At 38.2% G+C, this 12,643-nt stretch overlaps 1 protein-coding gene across 1 annotated transcript in view; it reads left to right on the forward strand.

Moving 5' to 3' along the window:
* il17rel (interleukin 17 receptor E-like) overlaps nt 1–12,291 on the forward strand; it is a 20,012-nt gene extending 7,721 nt beyond the window's left edge. Inside the window, exons 11-19 of the mRNA XM_067437054.1 lie at nt 1,328–1,488; nt 1,595–1,639; nt 3,209–3,266; nt 3,665–3,816; nt 4,129–4,194; nt 4,294–4,351; nt 10,225–10,347; nt 10,731–10,780; nt 10,890–12,291. Of these exons, the coding sequence (XP_067293155.1) occupies nt 1,328–1,488; nt 1,595–1,639; nt 3,209–3,266; nt 3,665–3,816; nt 4,129–4,194; nt 4,294–4,351; nt 10,225–10,347; nt 10,731–10,780; nt 10,890–10,898 (722 nt within the window). The 3' untranslated portion in view covers nt 10,899–12,291. The remainder of the gene's footprint in view (nt 1–1,327; nt 1,489–1,594; nt 1,640–3,208; nt 3,267–3,664; nt 3,817–4,128; nt 4,195–4,293; nt 4,352–10,224; nt 10,348–10,730; nt 10,781–10,889) is intronic.
* Nucleotides 12,292–12,643: the final 352 nt, after the last annotated feature.

Genomic DNA, 12,643 nt, shown 5'->3' on the forward strand with positions numbered 1-12,643 from the left:
CATCCAGCCAGAAATGTCTGACAGGCAGCGATGCGAAGACTGACTGTAGGATCATTTGGTTGAAATGAGAAGTAGAGTTGAGTGTCATCAGCATAGCAGTGATAGGAGAAGCCGTGTTTCTGAATGACAGAGCCTAATGACGACATGTAGATGGAGAAGAGAAGTGGTCCAAGGACTAAGCCCTTGGGAACCCCAGTAGCTAAATGATGAGACTTAGACACTTCACCTCTCCATGACACCCTGAGGACCTACCCGAGAGGTAAGACCTGAACCACTGGAGAGCAGTTCCTGAGATATCCATCTTCTTAAGTGTTGACAGGAGGATCTGGTGGTTAACTGTGTCAAAAGCAGCAGAGAGATCCAGCAGAATGAGCACTGAGGATTTGGAAGCTGCTTTTGCCAGTCTCAGTGCCTCAGTTACCGAGAGCAAGGCAGTCTCAGTCGAATGGCCGCTTTTGAAGCCGGATTGGTTGTTGTCCAGGAGGTTGTTCTGTTCAAGAAACATAGAGATTACTAAATTATATTTAGTATTTAGTTCAATTACATCAGAACTGTAATTAAATTACAGAAAAAATAAGAGTAATCCCTTACTTTACTTTTTCAAGGGAAAAGTAATTAAATTACAGTAACTAATTACACCCAACACTGATTGAAAGTCAATGGGGTCCAAAAAACTTGAAATGCTTTTAAAATGTCTTCTCTAATTTGAAATGAGGACTCATGCACGTCATTGTCTTTTACAGTATACAACATAAACAAATAAAGTGATTTTACAGTAGATGAAAAGCAATAGAAAAGTAAAAATTCCAAAGAAGTGATCTTGAACTTAAATAAATGAATAAAATCAGCATCCTCTGCATATCCCCGTCAATACACGCATTCTAAAAACGTTCTACAAACACACAGCTCAAGTTAAAAGCTCAATTAATTTTTTTTAAAAACCTTTCGACTTTTTTTTCCCTTTATTCCATTGACCTGCATCTAACTGCAAAAAACAATTGTGTGAACCTGCGGCCCTATGGGCATTTTCCAAAGCACATAATCACCTGTCACTATTTCTTTTATCCTGAAATTAGTGTCATCAGTTTTACATAGTGTTCACGCATGGATATATGTGTTCATGTTGTGACGCTTGAGTTAATCTGGACTTGTGAATGAGAACATGTTTAAACCTGAGCAGAATTATTTTTGTTGAGAGGTAAATCTGAATGAATGGTTTGGGAATCGGTTACCGTATGTTTGCAATCAAGAAAACCTGAAGCGAGGCTGTTAAATCATGATTTTGATTCTAATTTTTGTTTAAAATACCCACTGTCTTCTGTAACAGATTTAGAAGAACTGTGGTCTGGGATAACCTATGACATCAATGAGGAGAAGCTGATATGGGAGCCGCTGTGTCCTGTCAAAGTGACAGTTTCTCTATGCCATGCAGATGGAGAAAAAAGCTGTCGAGACCTCGGGAATGTTATTCATTCAGAGGGGCAAAAGGTATGTTCTTTTCCCCTCTAACCCTTTGTTCCTTCTTATTACATGTGCAGTTATAACTGCTGATTGTCAAGGACCCTTTCATCTTCTCTTATTGTTTTTACCTCAGGTGATATTCTCTTCTGTGGATCCGCACCCTACACTTTGCACGAAGGTTTAAAGTTTTTATTGCTTATTTTCCTTCATCCAAAAATGAAATTTCTTCCAGGGAACACAAAAGGAGAAATGTAACAGAATGTTCCTGCTGCTCTATACCAAACAATGAAAGTGAATGAGGACTAGAGCCGTTACTTTACAAAAATGACAAAAGCACCATAAAAGCATGATAAAAGTTGCCCGTATGCCTCCTGCTCTATATCTATATTGTTCTCGTGCTATACACCGATCAGGCATAACATTATAACCACTGATTATCTCTTCATCACGACACCTGTTAGTGGGTGGGATATATTTCACAGCAAGTAAACATTTTGTCCTCGAAGTAGAAGCAGGAAACATCAGCAAGCATAAGGATTGGCAAGGGCCAAATTGTGATGGCTAGACGACTGGGTCAGGGCATCTCCAATACTGCTGCAGCTTTTGTGGGGTGTTCCGGGTCTGCAGTGGTCAGTATCTATCAAAAGTGGTCCAAGGAAGGAACAGTGGTGAGCCATCAACAGGGTCATGGGTGGCCAAGGCTCATTGATGCACGTGGGGAGCGAAGGGTGGCCTGTGTGGTCCAATCAAACAAACAAGCTACTGTACCTCAAATTGCTGGTTCTGATAGAAAGGTATCAGAATGCACAGGGCATCGCAATTTGTTGTGAATGGGGCTGCATAGCCGTAGACCAGTCAGGGTGCCCATGCTGACCCCTGTCCACCGCCAAATGTGTCAACAGTAGGCACGTGCGGATCAGAACTGGACCACAGAGCAACGAAAGAAGGTGGTCTGGTCTGATGAATCACGTTGATTCTTTTACATCACATGGATGACCGGGTGCGTGTGTCTCTCTTACCTGGGGAACACATGGCACCAGGATGCACTATGAGAAGGAGGCAAGCCGGCAGAGGCAGTGTGATGCTTTGGGCAATGTTCTGCTGGGAACCCTTGGGTCCTGCCAGCCATGTGGATGTTACTTTGACACGTACCACCTACCTAAGCATGGTGGCAGACCATGTCCTCTTTCAGCAGGATAATACTTTCGCCACAAAGCAAAAATGGTTCAGAAATGGTTTGAGGAGCACAGCCACAAGATTGAGGTGTTGATTTGGACTCTAAATTCCCCAGATTTCAATCCAATCGAGCATCTGTGGGATGTGCTGAACAAACAAGTCCCATCCATGGAGGCCCACCTCACTTAAAATTAAAGGACTTAAAGGATCTTCTGCTAACATCTTGGTGGCAGATACCACAGCACACCCTCAGGGGTCTAGTGGAGTCCATGCCTCGACGGCTCAGGGCTCTTTTGGCTGTAAAAGGGGACTAACACAATTTAGTCATAATGCCTGATCGATGTATATTACAATTAGATGTAATATAAGATATTTAAATGATGGTCTGTTCCTGAAACAAAAACTGTCAAACGACTTCAGATGACTTGGAATTTACAACATGAGTTGTTTAGACAGGAAGACAACATTTTCATTTTTGGGTGAACTACTCCTTTAAATAAATGATTGGAAATACATTGTTTGGTTGGGTCAGAAATTACAATAATGACATTTTTTTCTTCATTTATTTCAGTTTACTACTGAAATGGGGACATGGATTAAGTGTCCTTTTGCCAAAGGGAATTTCTCAGGTATACAAAGCACTACCCCAGCAAACAAAATATATTCTTTGAATGTTACATTCCTATTTAGTTATCGAATGTTATGAACTGGTATGGTTTTGTTGAATGTTTTCTGAATGTTTGGTCATGCAAACATTGCATTTGATCATTTTGCAAACATGGGAATGTTACTTTTAAATAGTCTCTGAATGTTCTGAAACAATAAGTAACTTTTAAAAACTGTTAGATAAAGGTCCAACTAAAATGTTTTAGAAAAAAAGTACCATGAACTTTCTTTTAACATTACTAAAAGACTGTTTACTCATAACCATAAGAACGTTCCCTGTTCGCTGTAAAAACATGTTAAACAAGCAGTTTGTTTATGTTACAAGCTGTATGCTAAATGACTTTAATGTTTATTCCACAAGTCTGGACAGCAAAGATGGCATCCAAAAATGGTCAGCAGTGGGCAGAGATATCAACATGGGTCAAAGCCAACTTCTCAGTTTCAGTCTGTGAGATGCAACCGTCCTCTCAGTGCAAACAAATCGAGGGAAACAAGTCCCAAACCCTTTCTGTGGTAAGGAGACATTAGCAAGGTTATCAGCATGTAGGATCAGTTATTATAACTTCAAAGCAGATGTACATGATGTCATACAGATGTTTCTTTTTCATCATAGTTTTTTAGTACTCCTCTATTTATCTTAGTAATGCCATACCCCGAGGCGTCCATTGAGGGTAATTCCCCTGTCAAAGTAAAACTTTTTAACTGGATTGCACCTGATGACATGACAAAGAAAAGAAAAGGGTCTGTTCTGAGGAAAACTCATATCACTAGGGCAGTCTTGTTTAAGCTTGTTTGATTTCACACCAGTTCTTATTTGTTTTCTAGGACAAAATGAAACGCACAGTTTTCAACTTGTCTAAAAATGCATGTGAAGTGTGTGTTTGCATACAGGTAAGGAAATAACGGAGTGACAGTGCTGACAAAAGTTGTTGGATTTTTGACATTTATGATTAATTGATTTGAATTGTCTCATGCTTTCCTTTTTAAAAGGTCCAGAGGGTGGATGTGCACTTTTCAGTCCCTGTACTTCAGTGCGACGTGCAGTGTTGTAAGTACATATAGCTTATAATGGTGGGCAGTGTTGGGGAAGCCTCTTTGAAACTGTAGCTAAGCTAGAAAATACAGCTTCTAGTAATGTCAAGAAGTTAACAACAGGCAAGCTAATCTTTAAAAATATAGCTACATTACACTACAAGCTTCAAAATATTAGATAACTACATTGTGGGCGAATACAATGTGAGGAAAAACAGTGATGAAGCGTTTTTTTTGTGTGTGTGGCATCTTACAGGAAACTATTTTTGATAAAAAAAAAAAAAAAAAACTTGAACTGTTCGCCAAGCTTAAATTTTAATTAAAATTTCATATATAACTGTCTCATAAATTTTGTGTCCTAAAGCTTGAATCATAAATAACTGCATTTCTGTCAGGACCATAATCGTCAAATATGATTGATTGACTAGCATATAGTTTGGATTGCTGGTATGGTTCAGTTCTGGGCAAGAACTCTACACTGTAAAAAAAAAGTATAAGGCAACAGCTGCAGAACATTTTTTGAGTTTTCTCAACTTAGGGTCAATATTTGAACAAACTTGGTTTGAGTTATCTCAACTTTTTTCATGTTAAATGGTTGAATAAACTTTAAAAGCTGAATTTGTCATACAAAGCATAAGTTGGATTTTTTTTACTGTGTAGCATGGATAAGAGCAGAAAGAGCAGCAAAACCCCTTTTACAGAACATTAAACAGAACCAACATAATGTATAGCAGATATCATTAATGTTGTACAAATTAAATGTACACTGTAAAAAAATATTTAGAAAAAAAGTTACCTGGTTGCCTTAAAATTTTGAGTTCATTGAAATTAAAATTTTGAGTTAATACAATAAAAAAAATTGAGATTCGACAACCTTTATTAAAATATTATTAAAAGATTTTGTAAGCATTTTGGCTAATTGTGTGTTTTATTTCTGATGATGCAGTGAAACAGCCAAATAGTTCTATTTTCATGATTTATCAAAAAATGTATGTGGTTCAGATACAATAATAGTTTGAGTTTCTATTTATTAAACATAGTTCCTTCATTGTATCAACTCAAATTTTTAATTTCAATAAACTCAAAATTTTAAGGCAACCAGGTTACTTACTTTTTTAAGTTAAACCAACAAAAACCAACAAAAAAGTTTTTACAGTGTACAAATTGAATGTCTGATTCAAGGGGAATTAGAATACCAAATCCTGACTGGACGAGGGGAGGAGATAGATGTGATAAGCTGACAGTCAGGTGATGCGATCTTGACTGACGTGACCTGCCAGAAATGACGCTATATGCTTGATTTTTCAGCCAGGACAGCTAATGCGCATGTGCTAAGTGTGCGTCTCAGAACACTGACACATCGGAGTGTCTAATGGCAGCTACAGTGACAAGATAACATCACTAATAAACGATTGGCTCTTTCATTTAGAAGGCCGGGCTTATTCACCATTTTGGCTGTTGCACTTTCTCGCATTCATAAGCAAACGGAGTGCAACTTCTTCCTATATGCAAAGTATTTGGTTATTATAAGTAGCGTCATCTGCGATACAGCTACTCACAAAACACTGTATAAATAGTTAAATGCCGCTACACTCAAGCTACTAAAAAAGTAGCTAACTACATTATAAAGTTGTGGCCACAATACAATGCGATAAAAAATATAGCAATGTAGGATTATGCAGTGTAGTTCCTTGCTGGAAAAGCAACAATGTTTTGAAAACAGCTTAACTAGCATCATGCTAATGAAAATGTAGCTGAGTTAGAAGCATAGCTATATAATTCTATTATAATAATATGTTCCTTAAGATTTACTAATTAGTCTGAAAACATCTGTTTTAAGGTACACTTTAAGTATTAACCCTGGAGAACCCATGGGGTGAAATTTGGCTGCTGTTAATTGCTGCTACCCAAAATGAACAAACAACATTTTTCTTTTTTTGTGTTTAAGATTTACAAAAATTATACAATGACAATGTACAACATTAATTCATTTTCCAAAACCGTGTTTTTGTCTTACCCTGAATAATTATGGTACACTTATAATAAGTGTTTATATTGGGACTATTTCAGGCCAGACTGGTAGGTACCGCTGCGGAGGAGCACAGTCCCTGCGTGACTCGCCATAGGTATAAACAGAGAGAAGTAGCTCCGGCCGCAATGTTCTCCCGCAAGACGCATGCAGTTCTGTTTATTAACCGCTAGAGCGCAAATAGTTACGGACTGCAGCTTTAACCTCAAAAGCCCAGAGTGCCACTTCTGGCCCCTGCATAGAGACACCTAGCCTGACATGGTCATACTCAATTCTAGTCAGAATATGAGTCTGAAACTGCTCCATTGGGCTGTGATAATGAGGAGTGTTTTAACGGAACCAGAAAAGACCAACAACCAATCAGAGCAACGAAGCGACGCATTGTCAAATGTCAACAGAGTTCAACTGCACTGTGTTGCCAAGTCCGCGTTTTTTCTGCGGGTTCTTTTCTATGTCCGCGGGTTGAAGGGACTATTATGTGATATATAGACCCATGAGTGCGAATTTTAGCAGGCAACCTTGCCAAAATAACACACATTTTACCCCCCAAACGCCATTTTTTCCCCGGAGAACCCCCTAGTAGTTGCCGCGTTTTGTTGTAAAAACTTGGCAACCCTGTCTGCACGCGCGCTGAAATCAGGCTGGAATACAAGATCTTTGCCAGTGTTGTAAAATAATTTAATGATACACAGAGTACTTACCCAATGTGATCATCATTTCTGAGAGAAATTGTGATGGTGAATGCATATACAAACAAGCTCTCCATTTAGGATTCGAAAAAATATAATCCAAGCCCCTTTGATGACGTGCATGATTACGTTACTGTTGATCATCTGTCCGTCATCGTCTAAAGCCCGCCCTTGATGATTTCATTGGTCCGAACAGTTTCTGTTCGGGGATAATTACTCCTCTATGGAGCAAGGCCAGACCGAATTGCCCGACCTAAAAATGTTGTGGGCGGGGCTAAATTCGGCTAGCATCCAGGCGATGCCAAGAGACACCTAGTGGTTGAATATTGAACGTACAAGTGCCAGAGGTGTTAAAACAAGATGGCTGAACACATGCTGGTTTGTTGAGTTGGAAACCTTCCCAAAAGAAATTGTCTTCTCAGCAAACCATCACTTGGTAGAATTGTGATTTTTTTGTTAATCTATTTAGTATTAGCTTGCAGAATGCCTAGAAGTACGTTTTACATTCTCTTTGTATAAATTAGCCTCTCTGAGCTTGTTAAAAAAAACAATGGGCCAAAAATGATCCTCTAGGTGTATAGGTTAAAAAAATGTCGGGTCAAAAATGACCCTTTGGTTCTTGGAGTGACTTTGATGGAGAATGGTGACAGTCCTGTATTTGGCTAAAGCCTTGAAATAAATGAATTTGTATAATATTTTTTACTAAGTTACCTCAGTAGTACAGGGCCAGAGACTAATAAAGTAGTATATCTTTTCAGGGAGTATGACCTAGCCAAATCGTGCCGCAAAAACATACAGTTGGCGAAAGAAAGGCTTTAAGTTGCCTGATGTGAACTTTCAAGGTGAACAGGTTGAGTCGTAGCAGGATGCCACAACAGACACGCCACTGGTTTACTTTCGACACCTTGTTTCCTTTGATATGTTGGAAAATATTGTTGAGCATACCAATCAACACAGTGTTCAAAAGGATGGGAAATGTGTAGACACTTCAGTAAAGGAGATAGTTCTAGCAATGTATCTCAGGATGGGATTAGTTCAAATGTCTGGAGTACTATTATTTTCCTAGATTTAAAATAGTTTGCATTGACAGTGTTTGTTATTGTGATTCTTTGAAATGATGCGCCTAAAGCCCAATAAGTCAAATTTGGCCCTAATCCTAAATTAGGGAATAAAGGGTTAAAATTTAAAAAGTGGATATTTTGGTGTTCAGTGAACTTATAGCAGTAATTTAATGATTTAATAATGATTTCCAAAGCAGAAATGGGTTCTCCAGGGTTAATGTAGCTAGACAGTGATATTAAGAGACAAAATTCAACATACACTTTATTGATGATGCATGCTTTGTACCGCCTAGCAGATATAAATGCACAATATAAATGCAACACAAGGTTTTCTCGTTAAGTGTTTTTTCCCATTGAAAACCATTATAAAGAGCTCATCTGCTTGCCTGTATAGTATGCAGAAATGTATTTGATCTTTTAATATCACTGTTTTAGGACATTAAGGAACTAATATGGATTAAGTCTCTTTAGTCTGGCATCAGTTCACTGATCACTGCATGATCAGCCTTTTAATTCTAAAAGGTCTTTCTTAAACAGTCTTTCTACGTAGTTAATCTGTGTTTAAAATTAAGTGGTGCAACACAATGCAATTTAAAATAAAACCCATACCAACAAATCCTTAATTAGTGTTAAACTTTGCTTAATTTAATCCTTATTGGTGCAACCTTGGTGCTTTTCACGATAAGCATTTTAGAACATCCCGACATTTTTAGTGATTGAAATACTGCAACAGGTGCTGTATAATATGGATCACAAGTGCCAAAAACACGTTCACATATTTTGATTTTAAAGATGGAAAATTGACAGAGGTGTGCTGCAGTCCTATGGCTGTTTTGCCCTCCAGGCCTCCACGACAGTCATGATGTGATGACGTGTAGTTATTTGTTTTGTATTGCTCCGGGGCAGTAATATGCAAATGTATTGACGTCACAGTTTCACAATATCAAAATGAGATTAGATGCTTTGTTTATAATGACGAGGACATTTGAAAAGTATAGTTCAGCCAAAAATGATCTATTTGTTGTTTGTTTGTTGTTCCAAACCTGTATAAATGTCTTTGTTATGCTGTACACAGAGGAAGATTTTTGGAAGAATGGTTATAACCAAGCAGATCTCGCCTACTTTTTTTCTCCTACTATGGTAGTCAATGTGGGACGAGAACTGCTTGGTTACCGAATAAACATTCTTCTAAATATTTTCCTTTGGTTATGGTAAAAAAAAATGTATACAGGTTTGGAACAACTTGAGGGTGTAATTATGTCAAAATTTTCATTTTGGGGTGAACTATCATTTTAAACTATCCTTGTAGTTGTACAAAGATGTCAAAGGATGTCATGACCCCTTTAAAAAAAAGCAGTTTAATGTAGCTTTAATGTATATGGTATTCTTTTTTTCTAATGCATTTGTTACCACTGTTTAAATTAATTTCTATGTAAAGCACTTTGAATTGCCATTGGGTTTGAAATGTGCTATACAAATAAACTTGCCTTGCCTTGCCTAGCTACACTACAAGGTACTAAAAAAGAAATTAACTACATTATAAAACTGTGAACACAAAGTAATGCGATGAAAAATATAGCAGTTCAGTAGGAATTTGCAATAGCTGTTTACTGGAAAGTAATGCAATGATACTTTTAGTTTGACTGTATTGCCACTGTTTACTAGACTGGGTTAACCCAGCCGGATCTGCCGGCAATTTAATTTAGCCTTGCAACTCTGTCTGGAAACCTGTACATTAATTTCTACAGCTTCTGTTGCACTTTTGCGGGAACCAATCACAGACTGGCATAGCCACCTGGCGTGCTATTGGTGGGTTTAACACGATGACGGATAGAGAAAGGATGGTTTGTTGCTTTGTGGTCCGATGGGTTAAAGGACTATCCAATTGTGTACATAGTCATTTGAATCATGCTTGTTTATCACTCCTCTTGTGGTCTGATTGGTTGAAAGGACTATCCAATTGCGTAGTCATTTAATTTATGCTTGTTGATCACACCTCTTGTGCAGTAGAAAATACATAGCAGAATCCCCAGACCAATGTTCAATATTAAATTGAGGTTGGTCTGGTGATAGCTAGTAAAGATGTGCATTTTTTTTTGTTTAATCACAGTGAATTGGTGCCGTGACCCGGAGAGAAGTCACTTTCAGGACATTGAGAAGATCTTACTGCCTGCTGTGATTTTTCTGACAGTGATCCTGGCAGCTGCCTTGTTTGGAAGATTGACAATCAAAGGTAATCTGACAGTGGTTTGACACACCTGTTGCCTCTGGCTTGAAGGAAGCGGTGAGATTGTTGTTGGTAACACTACACGTTGGGTTTGAGATGAAAGAAGCTATGACAAAAGAATTGTACATTTAATTTTAACGAGCCTTTCCACTGGAAATAAGAGTAATAATTAAAAGAAAGTGCCAGATGGAAGGCTTTAGCACAAGTCAAATAATAGTAGACCTACCAGTTCTAAACCTGCATATACGCTTTAGAAACTAACTGGGTGTGGACGTGTTGCTATAAAAAAGATGAAAATATCTGATATGGTTGCTAGACTCCAGTTGCTACTGTCAGTTTTCTTGGAAATATCTTGTGATCTAGTTTTGTTTCTGTTTTTGGTTCAATAGATGGGCACAAGAAGAGAAAAGCGTGGCCAAAACTCATATGTCGGAAGACAGTAAGTTAACCTAGTTTACAATCTCTGATTGCAATCATATGATTCATATAACTGTATGAAATCCTTTTACCTATACAAGTAAAATATTCCTTTATGTTTCTTTTAACAGAATCAGTGATGCATCTCTGCGAGTGAGGATGTGGATTGTGGGACAGTTCTCGATAAAGCATACATGTCTTAAAAGTTTTATTTTGTACTGAAATGTATAGCCTAATTTGCATGTCTTGTCTGAGTTGTCACATCTGCGTAATGTATTTAAATACATAGTTCTCTTTTCATTAATGCAAAGCAGCTTTTAGAGTTCATAACACACATGTATTAAAATGTCAAAGCATAATTGTGGTCACTGATTTTAAATAATTTGTATATAAAATGTTTGTAAGACCAATATAAGACTTAACTTAATTGTTTCCTTTTGTATTTCCTGCTTTGCATTATCAAACTAGTTTGCTACCTGTGAGCTGCTACTTTTGTACAGCAGAGGGCAGTGTCCGTCACAAATAAATGTACATGTCAGCAATGTGAATGAGCTTTTGCTTCTCATGTTGATATTTTTCTCACGTAAGGCTTGTAACTAGGTCACAAATGGGTGGTCAGCTTACAGACCTGTGTGTTGGTTCATTGCCATAGAAACTTTTACGACTCCATATGTTCCTGTGTTGCCTGTGTCGTCGTCATTGTTTATAGGCCTAAATGGCACACTTTTCTCTGATCCTGAAGATGCAGTCGACATTCTCAGATGGTGCTCTGTGCCGATGGGAGGGGCAGAGTGAAAACAGCACAGAGGTTTGCTGATGAAAACATTCCTGAAGGATAGAGTAAAGCCTAAACAATAGAGCTCAATCACAAATATAGGACCAATTTAGTTTTGGGGAGATGCCGCCATAGTCCATCTCAGTCAGTGATTCTATTGTGTTTTTATGAGCATAAATGGGGCATTTTTTTCATCATACCTAGTTCAGAGGGTTTAGCTCACTGCGTGGTATGTGGGCGCTAACGCTAGGGAGTTATGACTGGTGTAAACACTGTAAAACAAACCCATGTGAAAATTGTTGGCCCCAATGACCTCACCGCTGCCTCCAGACTCCACCTGCTGTCTGCGAGTCTTCAGCTGGGAGTGAGGCATTTTGATATTTTCCATACGGACCAGACCGCTACCTTTTCTGTACCTCCCAGAATGTTCGACTGGTTGTGCTTTGCCACCGTAACGTGTTTGGGATAAAGGGATAAAGCACTGAAAAAAAGAAACGGAGACAAAAGCATTTGCTGAGTTGTCGTATGTTTAGCTACTTCCACTATAGTGACCGCCAGTGACCTTTTTGGTTGGGGTCAACAGCCACCAGCACTGTCCTCTAACCTTTTGGACTGGTCTGTTTTATTACCATCGACTCAAACCATCTGTTGGTGTTTTAAACTATAAATCCCGAAGCAGAGAGTTTAATACAATTTTTTCCTCATATGCTCACTTTGCTACTATGTTCAAAAAGCAACAGCTTAGTATTTGATGTGAAACTTTGTGACTGAATATGTTGTATTGTATGAAATGTGTGTTAAATGAATGAAATCCAGATTTAATACATCCACCATACTGTCATTGTCTTCTTTATGCCATAAATTGTGCCACTTAATTTGCCATTCACAACTCCTCTCCCGTGGTCTCATGGGATAGTAAAGTGTCCAGTAGATATGCACTTCAGAATTTAGATTAAGAGATTAATCTCAGAAGCAGGTAATCTGGGTGCTTTCCCTGTATTTCACTGTCCTAATTTGAACAGCACAGCCATTATGTGCAACTAGGAGACTTTGCTATAGGGATTTGTTGTTTCAACAACATAAGGTGATATCTGATGTGTAGTGTAAAAG

The sequence above is a fragment of the Pseudorasbora parva genome, chromosome 25 (assembly GCF_024679245.1).
Source record: "Pseudorasbora parva isolate DD20220531a chromosome 25, ASM2467924v1, whole genome shotgun sequence".
In the NCBI taxonomy this organism is placed as follows: domain Eukaryota; kingdom Metazoa; phylum Chordata; class Actinopteri; order Cypriniformes; family Gobionidae; genus Pseudorasbora; species Pseudorasbora parva.